This window comes from Odontomachus brunneus, unplaced genomic scaffold (assembly GCF_010583005.1).
Source record: "Odontomachus brunneus isolate Ranch 3 - 2012 unplaced genomic scaffold, Obru_v1 Obru_scaffold_007, whole genome shotgun sequence".
Classification (NCBI taxonomy): domain Eukaryota; kingdom Metazoa; phylum Arthropoda; class Insecta; order Hymenoptera; family Formicidae; genus Odontomachus; species Odontomachus brunneus.
The window spans coordinates 1,770,136-1,783,694 of NW_022639457.1; the positions used below are offsets into that span (position 1 = coordinate 1,770,136).

At 43.4% G+C, this 13,559-nt stretch overlaps 1 protein-coding gene across 1 annotated transcript in view; it reads left to right on the plus strand.

The window, feature by feature from the left end:
• LOC116853977 overlaps positions 1-13,559 on the plus strand; it is a 43,468-nt gene that overhangs the window by 8,979 nt on the left and 20,930 nt on the right. Inside the window, exons 3-5 of the mRNA XM_032835389.1 lie at positions 988-1,103; positions 4,844-5,080; positions 9,078-9,229. Coding sequence (XP_032691280.1) covers positions 988-1,103; positions 4,844-5,080; positions 9,078-9,229 — 505 coding nt within the window. The remainder of the gene's footprint in view (positions 1-987; positions 1,104-4,843; positions 5,081-9,077; positions 9,230-13,559) is intronic.

Genomic DNA, 13,559 nt, shown 5'->3' on the forward strand with positions numbered 1-13,559 from the left:
TATATATATATATATATATATATATATATATATATATATTTATATGTATATATATGTATATGTTTATGTATATATATATATATATATATATCGCCAAGGTAAAACGCTAAAAGTCGCTAACCGTGACTTAAATATTTCAACGTCGACCTCTCGATGGAAGCGTCGTTGCCTCGGATTGCCCGGCTCGTCGCGGCAATACGATACGATACAATGCGATGCGATGCGATGCGATGCGCCATTCTTGACGCGTATTTGAACGCCAAGTACGCCCTTTTTATTCCAAAAGTTTCGTTTCTCTTATGCGAGATATAAGGTAATTGTAAGATAATAAGGTAACTGTAAGGTTGTTTAGCTTGAGAATCGGAAAAGCGTAATCGAAACTTGGCGTTCGAATACGCATCAACGATACAGCCGCAGATACATAAACGCCGACAAATGTTTTCGGCAACGTCGCTCATCCTCCGCTGTTGGCGGGCATTTTCCAATGAAACGCGTTAATGGCGTCGAGATTCTTGTTGACCTTTAGTCGTGACTAGAGTTCCTCAAGTCATAGTTGTTCGCCATTTGTAGGAAGGCAATGAGTGACAAGCTACAGCGTTCTTTGTCATTTCGGTCATAGAGCTTCTGTCTCGCTCCCACTCATGTCTTCCCTGAAAATGGCGGACAGAATGCAGACCAGTCAGATCCCAACCCTCTCGAGCAAATCTAGTCGCGACAGGAAAACACTTTCCGCGCCTGATGCGCCTGACGAAGACGCCGAAAAGGCGCCGCCGCCGCCGCCGCCGCCGCCGCCGCCGCCGCCGCCGCCGCGTTCATAGTCGCACCTGCACATAGGTGGTGGTGCCGTACCGGGGGCGATGGCGGCGGCGGCAGCGGCGCCGTGTATATACGCACGCTCACTAATGCAAAACCCATAATTATCGCGGCGCAAACCCTAAAGCGATGTTCCATTAACCGCAAATGGCTCTCTCCGAATTTCTATTTCAGACTGGAACTCCGCGCTATTTATCATTCTGAACGGCACGAAGGAGGAGCACTTGGACATGCTGGACGGTGGTATTATTCAGCGATTACTCGAGGAAAAATGGAAGACCTTCGCGCGAGTAAGTGCGTCCACGTGATGGCGTTTCCCGCTCGTTTCTCGCTGAATTATAATATGCGTCACGCCAACTTTTTCATCGTTCATTCGCCGCTCTTCCACCGCTCTCTCCGCTCTGACCGCGTATTTAGCGTCATGTGCAACCGTCTCTGTGATTCTAAACTTTATTTATCTTATGTGCAAAGGTCACACGCGATGTCACACTTCAGCTTGAGAATCAGACACTATAGGGCTCGCTTTTAGCGCTGAATATGCGGTCAGCAAGCAGCTCTGCTTTCACGCTTGACTTTACGCTAACTCGGTGACTCGGGGATATTCTGCCTGTAACGATAGAATCACGTAGCACGCTGACCGTGCCGCGCGGTAACGGCACCTCATCTTTTATTAATTCGATTTTTAGCACCATTTCGAATACCCAATTTTTCTGCGCGCGGCCGAATAAAATATTAGGTATGAAATGGCAGCCCCCGCTGAATACAACGTTTGTTGCATAATCGCATCATCGACAATAAGGGGATGTTTCGGCGCGAAACACCTCAAAATGAACAATTTGCCCTTCGCCTGTTCGCCAGAATTGCACTATGCTAATGTGTCTAACGTATCCCATGATATCCAGGATTTGCTCTTTTCTCTCGCCAAATGTACAACGGAGCTCCTTTCAGCTTGTAACATCTATTGGGTATTCATACCCGGCTACCCGGGTCTTACACCGAACAAAAGAAAGATTTCTTTTCTTCTCATGTTCCGTACGTAACTCAATGCACCAAAAATGGAAGTTGCTTCTTTCGCAGCCCTTCAATTTTATATTTTTATGCTTAACGCGTACATCTTGTGTATTTGGCGAGTAGCAGCGCGCTTCGTATCGCATATTAATGATTTGGGATGCAATTAAAGACGATTTCTCCCTACTAGAGAATATCTCTATACCGCAGGATACATGTCGGAATTATGAAAAATTTACATTAGATCAAGTTACATATACCTGAAAATTATCCGCTGAAATAAACTATCATTTTACTATAATAACCGATTAATTGGACTACCTACTGTATAGATCAATTTCTCGAGGCAATTTCTCGCGGAATCTTCTTAAAATCGATATCCATAGGAATAGCGATGGCAATGAGACACTGTGTACATTTTGATATTCACACGATATTTCCGCTCACGCAGAAATCATTTTTGAGATTTCGTTGGGTCATATATTTCTGGGATTCTTTATGCTACCATTATTAAAGAGAGAAAGAGAGGAGAGTACAAGAATTTATGTCACACGAGATTAAGCTGCATCGAAGTATTCTCTTTTAGAATATAGTTTATACAATTGACAATGTAAGTTGTCCGTGCGGACAGATACCGATAAATAACAGATTATTATTCGGAATGTTTGAGATATTTGCGTAGCAGGTCGGGCGATATTGAGCACCTTAGTTCTTGATAGTTCTTGGCTTCACGGTTTGCTAAAACGAGTCTACCAAATTGATACTTGAGCGGTTATTTATGTTAAGGTATTTAAATTGCCAGCTTATACAGCCAGCTTTATAAACAATTATTCGAGCAACGATTAAAATATTCGGAAAGCACGAGTTTCTCGGGAGTCCGATTTAACGCGCGCTCATCCCGAATTGATGAAATAGTGTACCCAAGTAGAAAGATCGACCTCTTTCTAGCCAATAACTGACCAGAAATTCTGGCTACTGGTTAATTTCTGGCCAGTGTAGGCGCCAGTTTAGTCACTTCGTCAGTGACTGGACGAGTAAAACCAGTCAGTTTCTGATCAGTTTTGTAACCTATCAGTTCCTAACCAAACCTTTTTGTACAAAATTCTATGAAATAATTTTTATCGTTTTGATCCTCTACATTGTAAAATATATTTTTTTTATTCAAATATAATGTGAAATTCATGTTTGTGAAGAAGAAGCACTATTTTCCGAGTTTCTACTAGACAGAAAAACATGCCCAACATTTACCGACCACTTTAATTGCCTATCTTCCGGCCCGTAACTAGTAAAAAATAGTATTTTTCTAAACAGTTACTCTTTAATCAATCATCTAGACGGTAAAAACGTTCTGGCTAATGGACCGTTTTTCCTAGAATTTACGATGCAAATGCGCGTCTATAATTCGAGATGACATCGCGTTGTTCAGTGCGACATCGAATATGCGATCTCCTCCCTCCTCCCGTCTCTCTCTCTCCCCTTCCTCCCTCGAGTGACTTCGAACGATTAACACTCCGGCCGATCGGCCGGTCGAGTGACGTCGATGAGGCTTCCGGCGATGGCATATAATTGCGTCGGTTATTTCAAGTCACTCCGTCGGAGCCGCGGTAGGTCAGTGATTTCGAAACGATAGCTATCGAAGTTATACGGGCGGGCTGATTGCAATTACGATCGCATCACGCACGAGCTTCCGTACGTCGAAAGCTCCGTCGATCGGACGGGCGTATCGCGCATATTATAACTGCACCGCGTCCATAACGTGTCCCATTTATGGCACTAATCATGACCACACTCGAACCGCACACGTAGACGCGTAGTATTACCGTATCCGGCCGCGATGATTCTCCTATTATCCGATCGTGGAGTCAATCCCGCCGAGTGCTTCGTTAAAATGATTTTGCTCGTACAACGGAGCGCGTACAATGGTCACTTTGCGAATGAGCGGCGTGATAACGCGGCTTTGACAAGACTAAAACGAAAGACGTCCAATGTTTGCGCTTTAGTGACTGGATTATCGCGCGACAACACGGCTAACGCTCGCGCGATCATATCGCGGGATGATATCGCGACGATCTGCGACGCGTCCTAGAAGTCCGACAAGTCGGATACGGCATTTGAAGAGTAAACACGTGATATCAAGTACACTCTGTTGGAGTGAATCAGTAAAAATGTTTCCGAATGAATAAAATGACTACTCAAGAAAATAGAAAATTTGTCAGTGAATTGCCCGATAATCATAGCCAAGATAATCACAGTAACGCAACATCAGTGCTACAATCTGCTACTCAACAATGCAGCAATGTAATACACGTGTTATACACTGCATCTACATTGTCAAATCACAACACCGATAGTACGTTAATGATGGTTAGTGTTTGCTGTGTGGCCGATAACTTTGGTTACTAACTGGCCAGTTTGCTTCGCCAGCAACTGGACGGTAAAACTAGTTTCTAACCGTCGCACCTCTTCTTTCTTTCTTCTTGTACAAAATTCTGTCAAATTGTCTTCATCGTACGATTCTTTGCATACAGCAAAATATTATTAAATCGACCCTTTCAATGAGATTGTAACCTAAGTTAGATATCAACGAATTAACTGAAAAGCACTAGTTGTAGCGTTTCAATGATTAATACACTGATTTAATGAATAAGAGATCCAGAACGAGAAAGAAGTCGTCCGAGCGAAAAGCGCGTATCTTGGAGTTGTTCAGGACCGCGCGCCGTGAATCACGCTTTCTCTTCTCCGATACTCTCGCGGAAACACGCGGCCGAGAGAGGCGCAAGATAGGACGGACAGCGGCGCGACGCGGAATATACGAGAGGGCCAGAAAATCGATCATCTCGAATGCTCGACTCCTCGACCGAAAAACCCCCTCGAGCTTAGCCCCAGGACCAACGATATTTTCGCAAGTCCGCCTATATATCCACCCCTATATTACTCCTCGTAAAACTTTCCTCTTATGTTCCGGCCAATCGATGCGGAAAGTTCGTGAGTGCATACGCCGACATCTATTCTCCACGAAAAGTTGCAGTTCCTGAAGCGATTGATTATCTTGGTGTTTCACCTGGCCTCGCTGTCCTTAGCCGTGTACTTCAGACCCGCGGACATGGACGCCGTGTTGCTGCAGTGGCCCGAGGAGATAACGGACGTCGTACGTATCGCGGCGGAGTGCAGCACCGTGCTGGGCGTGCTGAGTTACATCCTGGTGCAACTGGGCGGCGAGATGATCAACATCGGTCCCTTGTCGTTCCTGAAGCAACTGGTTGGTAGGCACGGATCTTTTTCCCCCGTAGCGACGACGACCTCGCCATCAGGGAGGCGTTTTATTCCTAAAGTACCGCGAGCTTCGACATTCATGGGCTCGAGAAATCGATTAGGTCGCGAGACTGGAACGACCGCTAATTAGGCTTTTAACATTTTTTTTTTTTTCGTAACGTTTTGTACACAGGCATATATTTATCTACGATGCAGTAGCAAAAATTTGAGTTGCGATAACAAATACACTTTCACAGCACAAACCATGATCTCGTAGAGATTCATGTAACTTTTCTTCGAATCATCACACGTAAATTTGCTGAGAAATTTTGTGATCAACACAAATTAAAGAATCAAATTTCCACGATAGAAAGAAAGCGAGTATTCCGCGCGGGTGTTTTTGTACGCGACAAATTTCGCACACAGCGAATACGGGGTTCCGAAACGAATCCAAACGCTCCTGCATCATCTTGGTCGTTTCTCCCGGTCGCGAAATGTCCCGTTGTTTCATGACGGCTCGTGATGTCGATGCTGGACGATGCAATTTCGGTTGCGATGCCGGCTAAGTGCAGCCGGTTGCGCAAATCCGAGGCTAGTGAACTATAACGGATCACGATGGATGCGCGAGGTATATTCCGCGGCTGTTGGAAACCGTACGCTCGTGGCACTAATCTTTCACGCATTAATGAAACCGAAGAATGAGAGAGAGAGAGAGAGAGAGAGAGAGAGAGAGAGAGAGAGAGACAGACAGAGAGGGAGAAAGAGATAGGTCGATGATTACGGGCGTATTACGAGTAGCGGTATAGCAATAGCGGTAACGAGACCGACGAGATTGGCCGATTTCCTATCGGTCTCTTTTCCGCAACTTCATCAACCGGTCGCCTGTGTGCGATCGGTTTGTCGCGAGATTCGAGACTCTGATAATGACGCTTTTGCATCGATATATCGTTAACTATAAACTCTTGGACAAGTTCTATTAAATCATAAATAATAAAAGCCGGTTTCCTCTTGTTCATCGGGCCGATAGTGAAATAGATTTAACGTCAAAAACGTGATATTGATAGGCAACGATTTATAAGGGGCACTTTTTGTTTCTCAATTTTTCTATCGTAAGGCAGGAGCGCGCGCAAGTATACATGTTTCTAAAAATAAAATCAACGTACGTGTGCGCGTCGTTGTCCCTCCGAGAGATTAATGCCACGATATCGGATTTAATTATCGGATTGCCTCGAGCGATATCACATTATACAGCCCAATATCGTAGGAAAATAAAATCTCAGAGAAGACACCGCGAATGATGGATTGCGTCGCAAGTATCTTTGATAGAATCGATATCTTGAATATATGGATCCTTTCTCAACGGGATATATATCTTTTGTCCTTCGTAAAATATTCGAAAAATATGTGCCCTAATACCAAAAGAAAATTTGGCCGAATCTTCATTACTGTATATAAATCATGCTAAAAGATGCGAGAAACAATAAAACTGTGCAATTTAGTCTTTGTGACCAAACGCAGGACTTCACTTTGATACACTGTCAAACAAAGGCTATACTGACAGAATAAAATGGTTGATCCAACTAAAATTATAGTTATTTTTGGCCCCAGCTATATATATTTGATGGTTGTTCCAGCAGGGAAATAATAACATGCGTAAATTTTAATCGACAAATCGTTCTCTATTGTCATGCTTAATCTGATAAAAGAAAGGTTTTGAAATACGGTAATAAGGAGTTGGCCAAATTCACGCACAATCTCTGTATCAGGTCACGTACTTTTCGAACGACCCCCTCGTGCTTTACTCTCGAAAAAAAATAAAAATTGTAACCATCTGCAGACGGCCAGCATACGTACACACCTTGCGCGATGATAATTTATGCCGTGTGCTTACCGGCCGAGAAATTCTCGCACGAAACGCGAAAATGCAGAAAAGGTCCACGGCGCATTATCGTTGCCTATCGATTATCTATCCATATCTATCAATTAAGAGGAAATATACGTATACATACCGTCGGTTATTGCTCGCACTGGATCGATACGCATACACACACACACACACACACACACACACACACACACACACACACACACACACATATCCACACACCCACGTATTGGCGCTCCAATACAATCGGAACGACGCGAGCTATATCGTTGCATTATTAAACGCGAGTCCCAGTCTGCGCGTCCGCTTCGATTTGCGGGTAATTAATACCGGCGACGATTCAAAAACGTTAACGCGCGCCCGACCGCGGGTCTCGTCGTCGGGCAGTGTGTAATTTGCCCGCGACCCAGGTGGTCAAAAATATTTTACCTAATTACTTGTAAATACAAGCTCGACGTTTAATTACTTAATGTCGCATCTATGCGCGAAACGTTCGTTTATTTATTTCGAGTCGCATTTCCCGATTTCACGCGTGTGCCAAAATGCTAATTCCATTTCTCCCGTTATCGGGAAGATCACTTGTCGATTTTTTCTGCACAGTTACTCTTACTCAACTTAAAATCCCATTATTATTTAATACAGCAACACGATACGCGAAACGCGACAGTATAGAAATACATTTCTGTCCTTTTATTTACGCTCAGAATTTCTTTAACGTATTTTTTAGATCGGCATACTTAAGGGGATGTCACACTTGAAAACTTCACCGACAAAATACCGACTTTTTTCTGCCAAGTTTACGCACAACATTAAAAATATTTTTGCGCAACAAAGATACGCGCAAAAATGATTTGGAGTGTTGCTCAATATGTGTCAAAAATATGGGTAAAAAGTATCGAAATTAACATCTCGAGATGCCAACTGGCATGAATATTTCCTCGATACAAAAATTGTGCAATTTGTACATGTCGAAGGTGTGCTTGCTCCGTCTAGAAATTTGTAAAATAACACTGCTACACTTTTTCTGCAACTGAATTTAAAAGCTTAAGAATTCACAAAGAGTTTGCAAAAAGATTTCTACATATAAGACTATATGTAAATTTTGTAAATTAATAAATAAATATAAAAATAAATATTACAAGTATTATAGAATTGTGATTTGGAATCAAAACAATTGTACGTGTCTTTGGACTATAAAGTAGCAGATTAGATCGCGACCAACCTTTTGGCTGTTGGGCGAGAAAATGCTTGGAAGCCAAAGATACTCTTGGCAAAAGAGTTAATAAAATTATAAAAAGGTTACTTTCTGATTTACTTTCTGAGGATTTTTTTTAATGGCTGCATCTGAATCTGAGATTAAAATTTCAAAATACAAAATGGTGAATCCAATGTGGCAAACCAAAGATCCAGGAAATCATTCGGTTTGCGTAAAAGTTTGTATTGAAGATTTGTATTGAAGCCGTTGTTTCCGAAATTAAAATTCTTAGTGAAAAAATGACGAATCCAATATAACGACGAAAAATTTTTAAATAATTAAAATCCTTCAAAATTAATTTTTGTGCAAACTGAACTATACTTTGAATTTCTCGCCCATCATATTGAATTTGTCATTTTAAACTAATGAACTTTTATTTTGAATTTGAAATAGGTTTCAAAAACATTGCAATTTTTATGCAAATCGAGCAACTTTTTGAATTTTTGGACCTTAGATTTGAAGATTCAGTTCTTGTGATCAGCGACCACAAAAGCATAAAAATATAATATACCGTTCTAATTATCCCGATACAAGTATCTTATTTTAAATGTGCAGATATTCCTGTCATGTGATGGTCAAGGAGTCAATAACGTTTACCTCTACGATTGCCTTATTAATATTTCTGAAGTTGATTATTCCCTTAAGTAGCTGTGAAAACAAAACTGGTGACGCGAAATATTTATGCGCGGTCGAGGCCAAGATACCTTCGTCCCCGCGCAAATTTCCCATCGCGCGGTCTCGCCGTCGTTACAGGAAGGTATCGAAATTGCATGAAAATATCGATTTCTCTGCGGACGTTCCTGAAACGTTGCAAGAGTGCATGCGGCTGCACTAACGTTCCGCCCGCGCGCATTTGCATTTCAGAGCCACGAACCGGCCAAGTTGATATTCGTGATCAGCAATCTGCTCATTCTCGCGTGCATTCCATGTCGTATCGCCGGCAATCGGCACGCGGAGGATGCGATACTGGTGTTCGCCGTGCCGGGCTCGTGGTTTCTTCTCATGTTTTTCGCCGGGTAAGTAATATACAGAGGCGGCCGCACGGGACGAGAGAGGGCGGCCGCGAAATTAAAGTGCTTGCAATTTACCGGTACGACGCGACCGGGTCACACTCGTTACATCGGTCACTCGTTTGTTTTACGCATCATTTTAGTGCTCACCACCACCACCATTAGCACCTCCGCCAGAGGCGACTGTCACACGTGTGTGTAGCCGACGACTTGTTTACAGCTACCTCTCGCACGTACCGCTTTGTCGATCCTGAATGGATCTTTCCTTCCTCGACACACTTTGGATATTAATTAAGGATACATTACAAGCACTTTAATGCTTGGCATATGGGTCAATCATGGTTTTTCTTTAAGCGCTTCAAAAGCAATGTCTGATACTTTAAACGAATAGTCGAAAGCGAAACGGTTTAAGAGAGAGAGAGAGAGAGAGAGAGAGAGAGAGAGAGAGAGAGAGAGGGAAAGAGGCGGGGGGAGCAAATTTTAATTGCATACTTAGATATTTTTCCTGGATTTCGTGCCTTCGTTTCTTATATTTGAAGCACAAAATGCTTCAATATACTCGGATATATTAACATGTGTTGCCTTTAACCTTTAAAATTTACTTTCACACCACATATCGGCTCTTGTCGATTCCGCGCGAGCAATCCGTGAGCAATGTTCCCCAAATGTGACAACTGGATGAGTTACTAACTTCGCTAGAAAAAATGTTCGTTTTGCTCTTGACTGTATACTTTCCCGTCTCTTTTATCTATTATCGGAATTACATACGGGTGTTCGTGAAAAAATAATCATAATTGGCTATTTTTACGTAATTTCTCTTATGAGAAAAAAAAAGAGAAAGGGTACGTGCTAAATATGGTAGATTAACGAGGGAGAAAGAATCGTCGCGGTCTCGAGGGTCTCGAGAGCCGAGGAAAAAATACCGCTGCTTTCATATTTATGAAAGAATGAATTCTACACGCTGTACGTTATTTCTTTTTTTAACACACCTCCTACTGTGAAAACGCTCAGGCGGCATGTGTGACAATGCTACTCGTCTGTTTTTTCGAGAGACTCTTAAGTAATTATCGGCATGATTTAAAAGGCATCTTTTCGCTTATTTTCTCGATCGTAAATCACCACGCAGATCGCAGAAAAGAATCATCAGCTGCATAACGCGTTGGCACGATTTTCCGCCCAGACGACGGCAAACTTTCTGCCGCTGCTTCGCTCTCGTCCGTTAGCGAAACGACACGCTTGTAACGAACGCTCCGTCGCTTAACGACACTTTGACGAACGCCTGTCGACACCTCCCGCCCCATAGTCCCAGAAAGAACGGGACAAACGGTTTATCGAGGGGCGAAGACGTGCATTCGCATTGTGCTTATACGTTCCTAATACGTGATATCAAGGCTACGTGACCGACATCGCGATTGGCAGTCGAATTGCAGCTGTTCCTTTCGGCAAACTTCTCGGTTTGTTCCGCCGCGGACGCGCATCCCGACGACGACGTCGCTACATTTCGGTGTGGTGCGCGAGGTGTCAGGTGGATGCCAACGGTTACTCGCCGCTTGCAGCGAGAGTCAGGTAATGATCGTCGCGACGCGATGCGTTCGCCGGCAACTCGATCAAACGAACAATTATTATCGTTCCTCAACGGTGAAATTAAGAGCGCAGTTTGATTTGCGTTTCCACAGTATCCAAACTGTTACCCCACTCGCCTCGGTGGTTATTTCGCTCTATTCACACGGAGAAAACACTAGAGATATCATTTGGTTAAATGTATGTGTGCACACGAAAAAATATTCATCATTTTACTCTCTGCTGAAAAAAGCTATGATTGCTTTTATTTTCCTTCTTTTAAGTAATCTAGATTATCTCAACAACAAAGAAGAAGAACCTGTTATCATGTACTCAAAAATGTAGAATTTATTCCCTCTATAAGAATATCATAAAACGAAGAAAAAGCTGCTTTAACCAGCTATGTAGTAAGGAAACCGAATTTTCGTTCAAAAGGGTATCACTTGCTTAAAATGTGATCGTCGCAATAAAAAAAATGTTACTTTTCGCCCATAGTAACAAAGAAACAACAATAAACAATCTGCGGTTGAGATAACTGATTGATAACATCGAAAGAAATGTGAGAGATTCGTACATAACAGCGCAGCGACTTTTAATCTATTTAATTTGAAATCATATAAATTTTCTCTCTGACCATAGAGAATGGGGATGTGACAACCATAATAGTTTTCTCCGAGCACTTTTGTTATATCTACGGTGTATCCGAGAGCGCCGGTACGATAAATTTCCTGGCGAATGGCTGCGACTTGGCTTGGCAGAGTCGAGAGATGGCGAACGAACGCGCAAAGTATCCACGATCAAGCGGCGAGCATTATGTTGGCTCTTCCACCTCTTGGCGGTGTCGCGTCGTATAAGGTATACGGGACGAGTGCAACTTGTGCAGGGACGCAAAGAGTGTATATTGAATTTAAACAGACGTAAAATGGCGGCTCGTAAATGGTACATCGTAAAGCACTTAGGCCGTAACTTTAGAGGCGGTTGTAGCGGGCTCCCGCGTTAAATTTTGTGCGAAATTAATCTCAGGCGTGACTGTGGCTTATTGCCAAGCGAACGACAGCCGTGATGGAGGACAAGAAACACGGCGCCGAGTGCGGCGCGGGTGCCTTTGAGGAATTACTGCACATATACGTGCTTAAACGAAGTGACGTCGGGGTCTAAGGAGGGCTCTGACGGACAGTAATTACGCACAGGGGAATCTCTCCCTCCCTCTCCGTCGCTCCTGTGCTCCTACGCCACGTCGTACTAAATAAATAAAATCTATTGTGCTCCACTTTACGAAGACCCGGTAACATATTGAGTTAGCCTTTTACGTCCAAAGTTCGAACTGTGACCGCGTTAAATTACGGCGTCAAAAATAAGGTTGTAAATTTCTCTCGCCAAGTATCGTTCGGCAGCGTTTCTCGTCGTGCGTTCAGTGCGCTTCAATGTTTCCAATACGTCGCACGCGTAGAATGTGTGTATGTGTGTGTCTGTAAAGATTACACACGCATTTCCTTCAGAACCATGACCACACGGATATAGGACTGTGTTTTCCGCTTAACTCGCGTTATTGGTGCACGCACGACGTACGCGAAAAGTAAATTAAACGGACTTTTTTCAACAACATCAAACGAACCACATACTCGGTTACCCTCCCAAACGGTTTATACACAATTTTCCCATTGAAGATGCCAAGCTGTCACAATTGAGAGACAATTGAGAGAAACGCTGACGCGTTTGTGCAATAATCGGTTGTAACAGGAGCCAAAGTGACCCACAGGTGCTACGGAAAAATCAGGGAAAGGTATCACATTTTTATCTATCAGATAAGTATATAATAAAGAATCGATGCACTTTGGCTCTTTTATAATATAATCACATCAGCCTTTCAAAAAATTGATCGTAGTTGGCCAATCGGCCAACGAGGCGTGACAATCGGGAATGTTGCAACTGGAAAAATTAGTATAAACCGTTTAGTAAGCGATCACAACAGTTGAAAAGTATACGAACTGTCATTTACAGGTCCTGAAATGATCAGTATACGCTATGCACGCAAGAATAATATTTCAAAGTAGCTGCTCCTCGAAGCCCGCCGACTTCATTCATCGACTCGACTATTGATTAAAGCAGCGACAATCGCGATTGCTCGGCTTTAATATCCATCGTCGTTGCGAGGCCGCGACGCCGACTCATCTGGTATTAATCCGGTATAATTGCCCGCAGCTGTATCGCGACTGGGGAAAAAGAGAAGAGCGTGACGCTCTTTTCTCCTCTCCTCTTCACTCACTTGCCTCTTAAGAACTTGACTAAAAGTATTGGGGAAAACTCGCGTAGCGGAAACTTGTGTTTGCCGAGCGGAAGTCGACGTGGCCTATTGATTTTTCCGGGACAACGTATACGCGCAATACCCAGGACAACGCCGTTATATCCCTCATCCAAGTTGCATCGCTTATACATCGCGCTGCACGATATTATTCGGTCGTATACGAGTGTATTATTCGGTCGAGAATGGCGCGAGGAGACAAGAGAAGAGGAGCACCGCGGTGTGTCTTTTCTATATCGCGGCTGTTCCTCCCTTGAACTTACTCTAGGAGAAAGACTGAAGATTTATGGGAGCCGGTAACCCTTGACAAGATAAGGTCACCCATCGATTAGCGGGAGAGGGTAAGACCGGCAACGGACCGACGACGTCGTCGGAGTTAATGGAGACTCGATCGATGCTTGCGCTCTCTCTCTCTCTCTCTCTCTCTCTCTCTCTCTCTCTCTCTCTCTCTCTCTCTCTCTCTCTCTCTCTCGC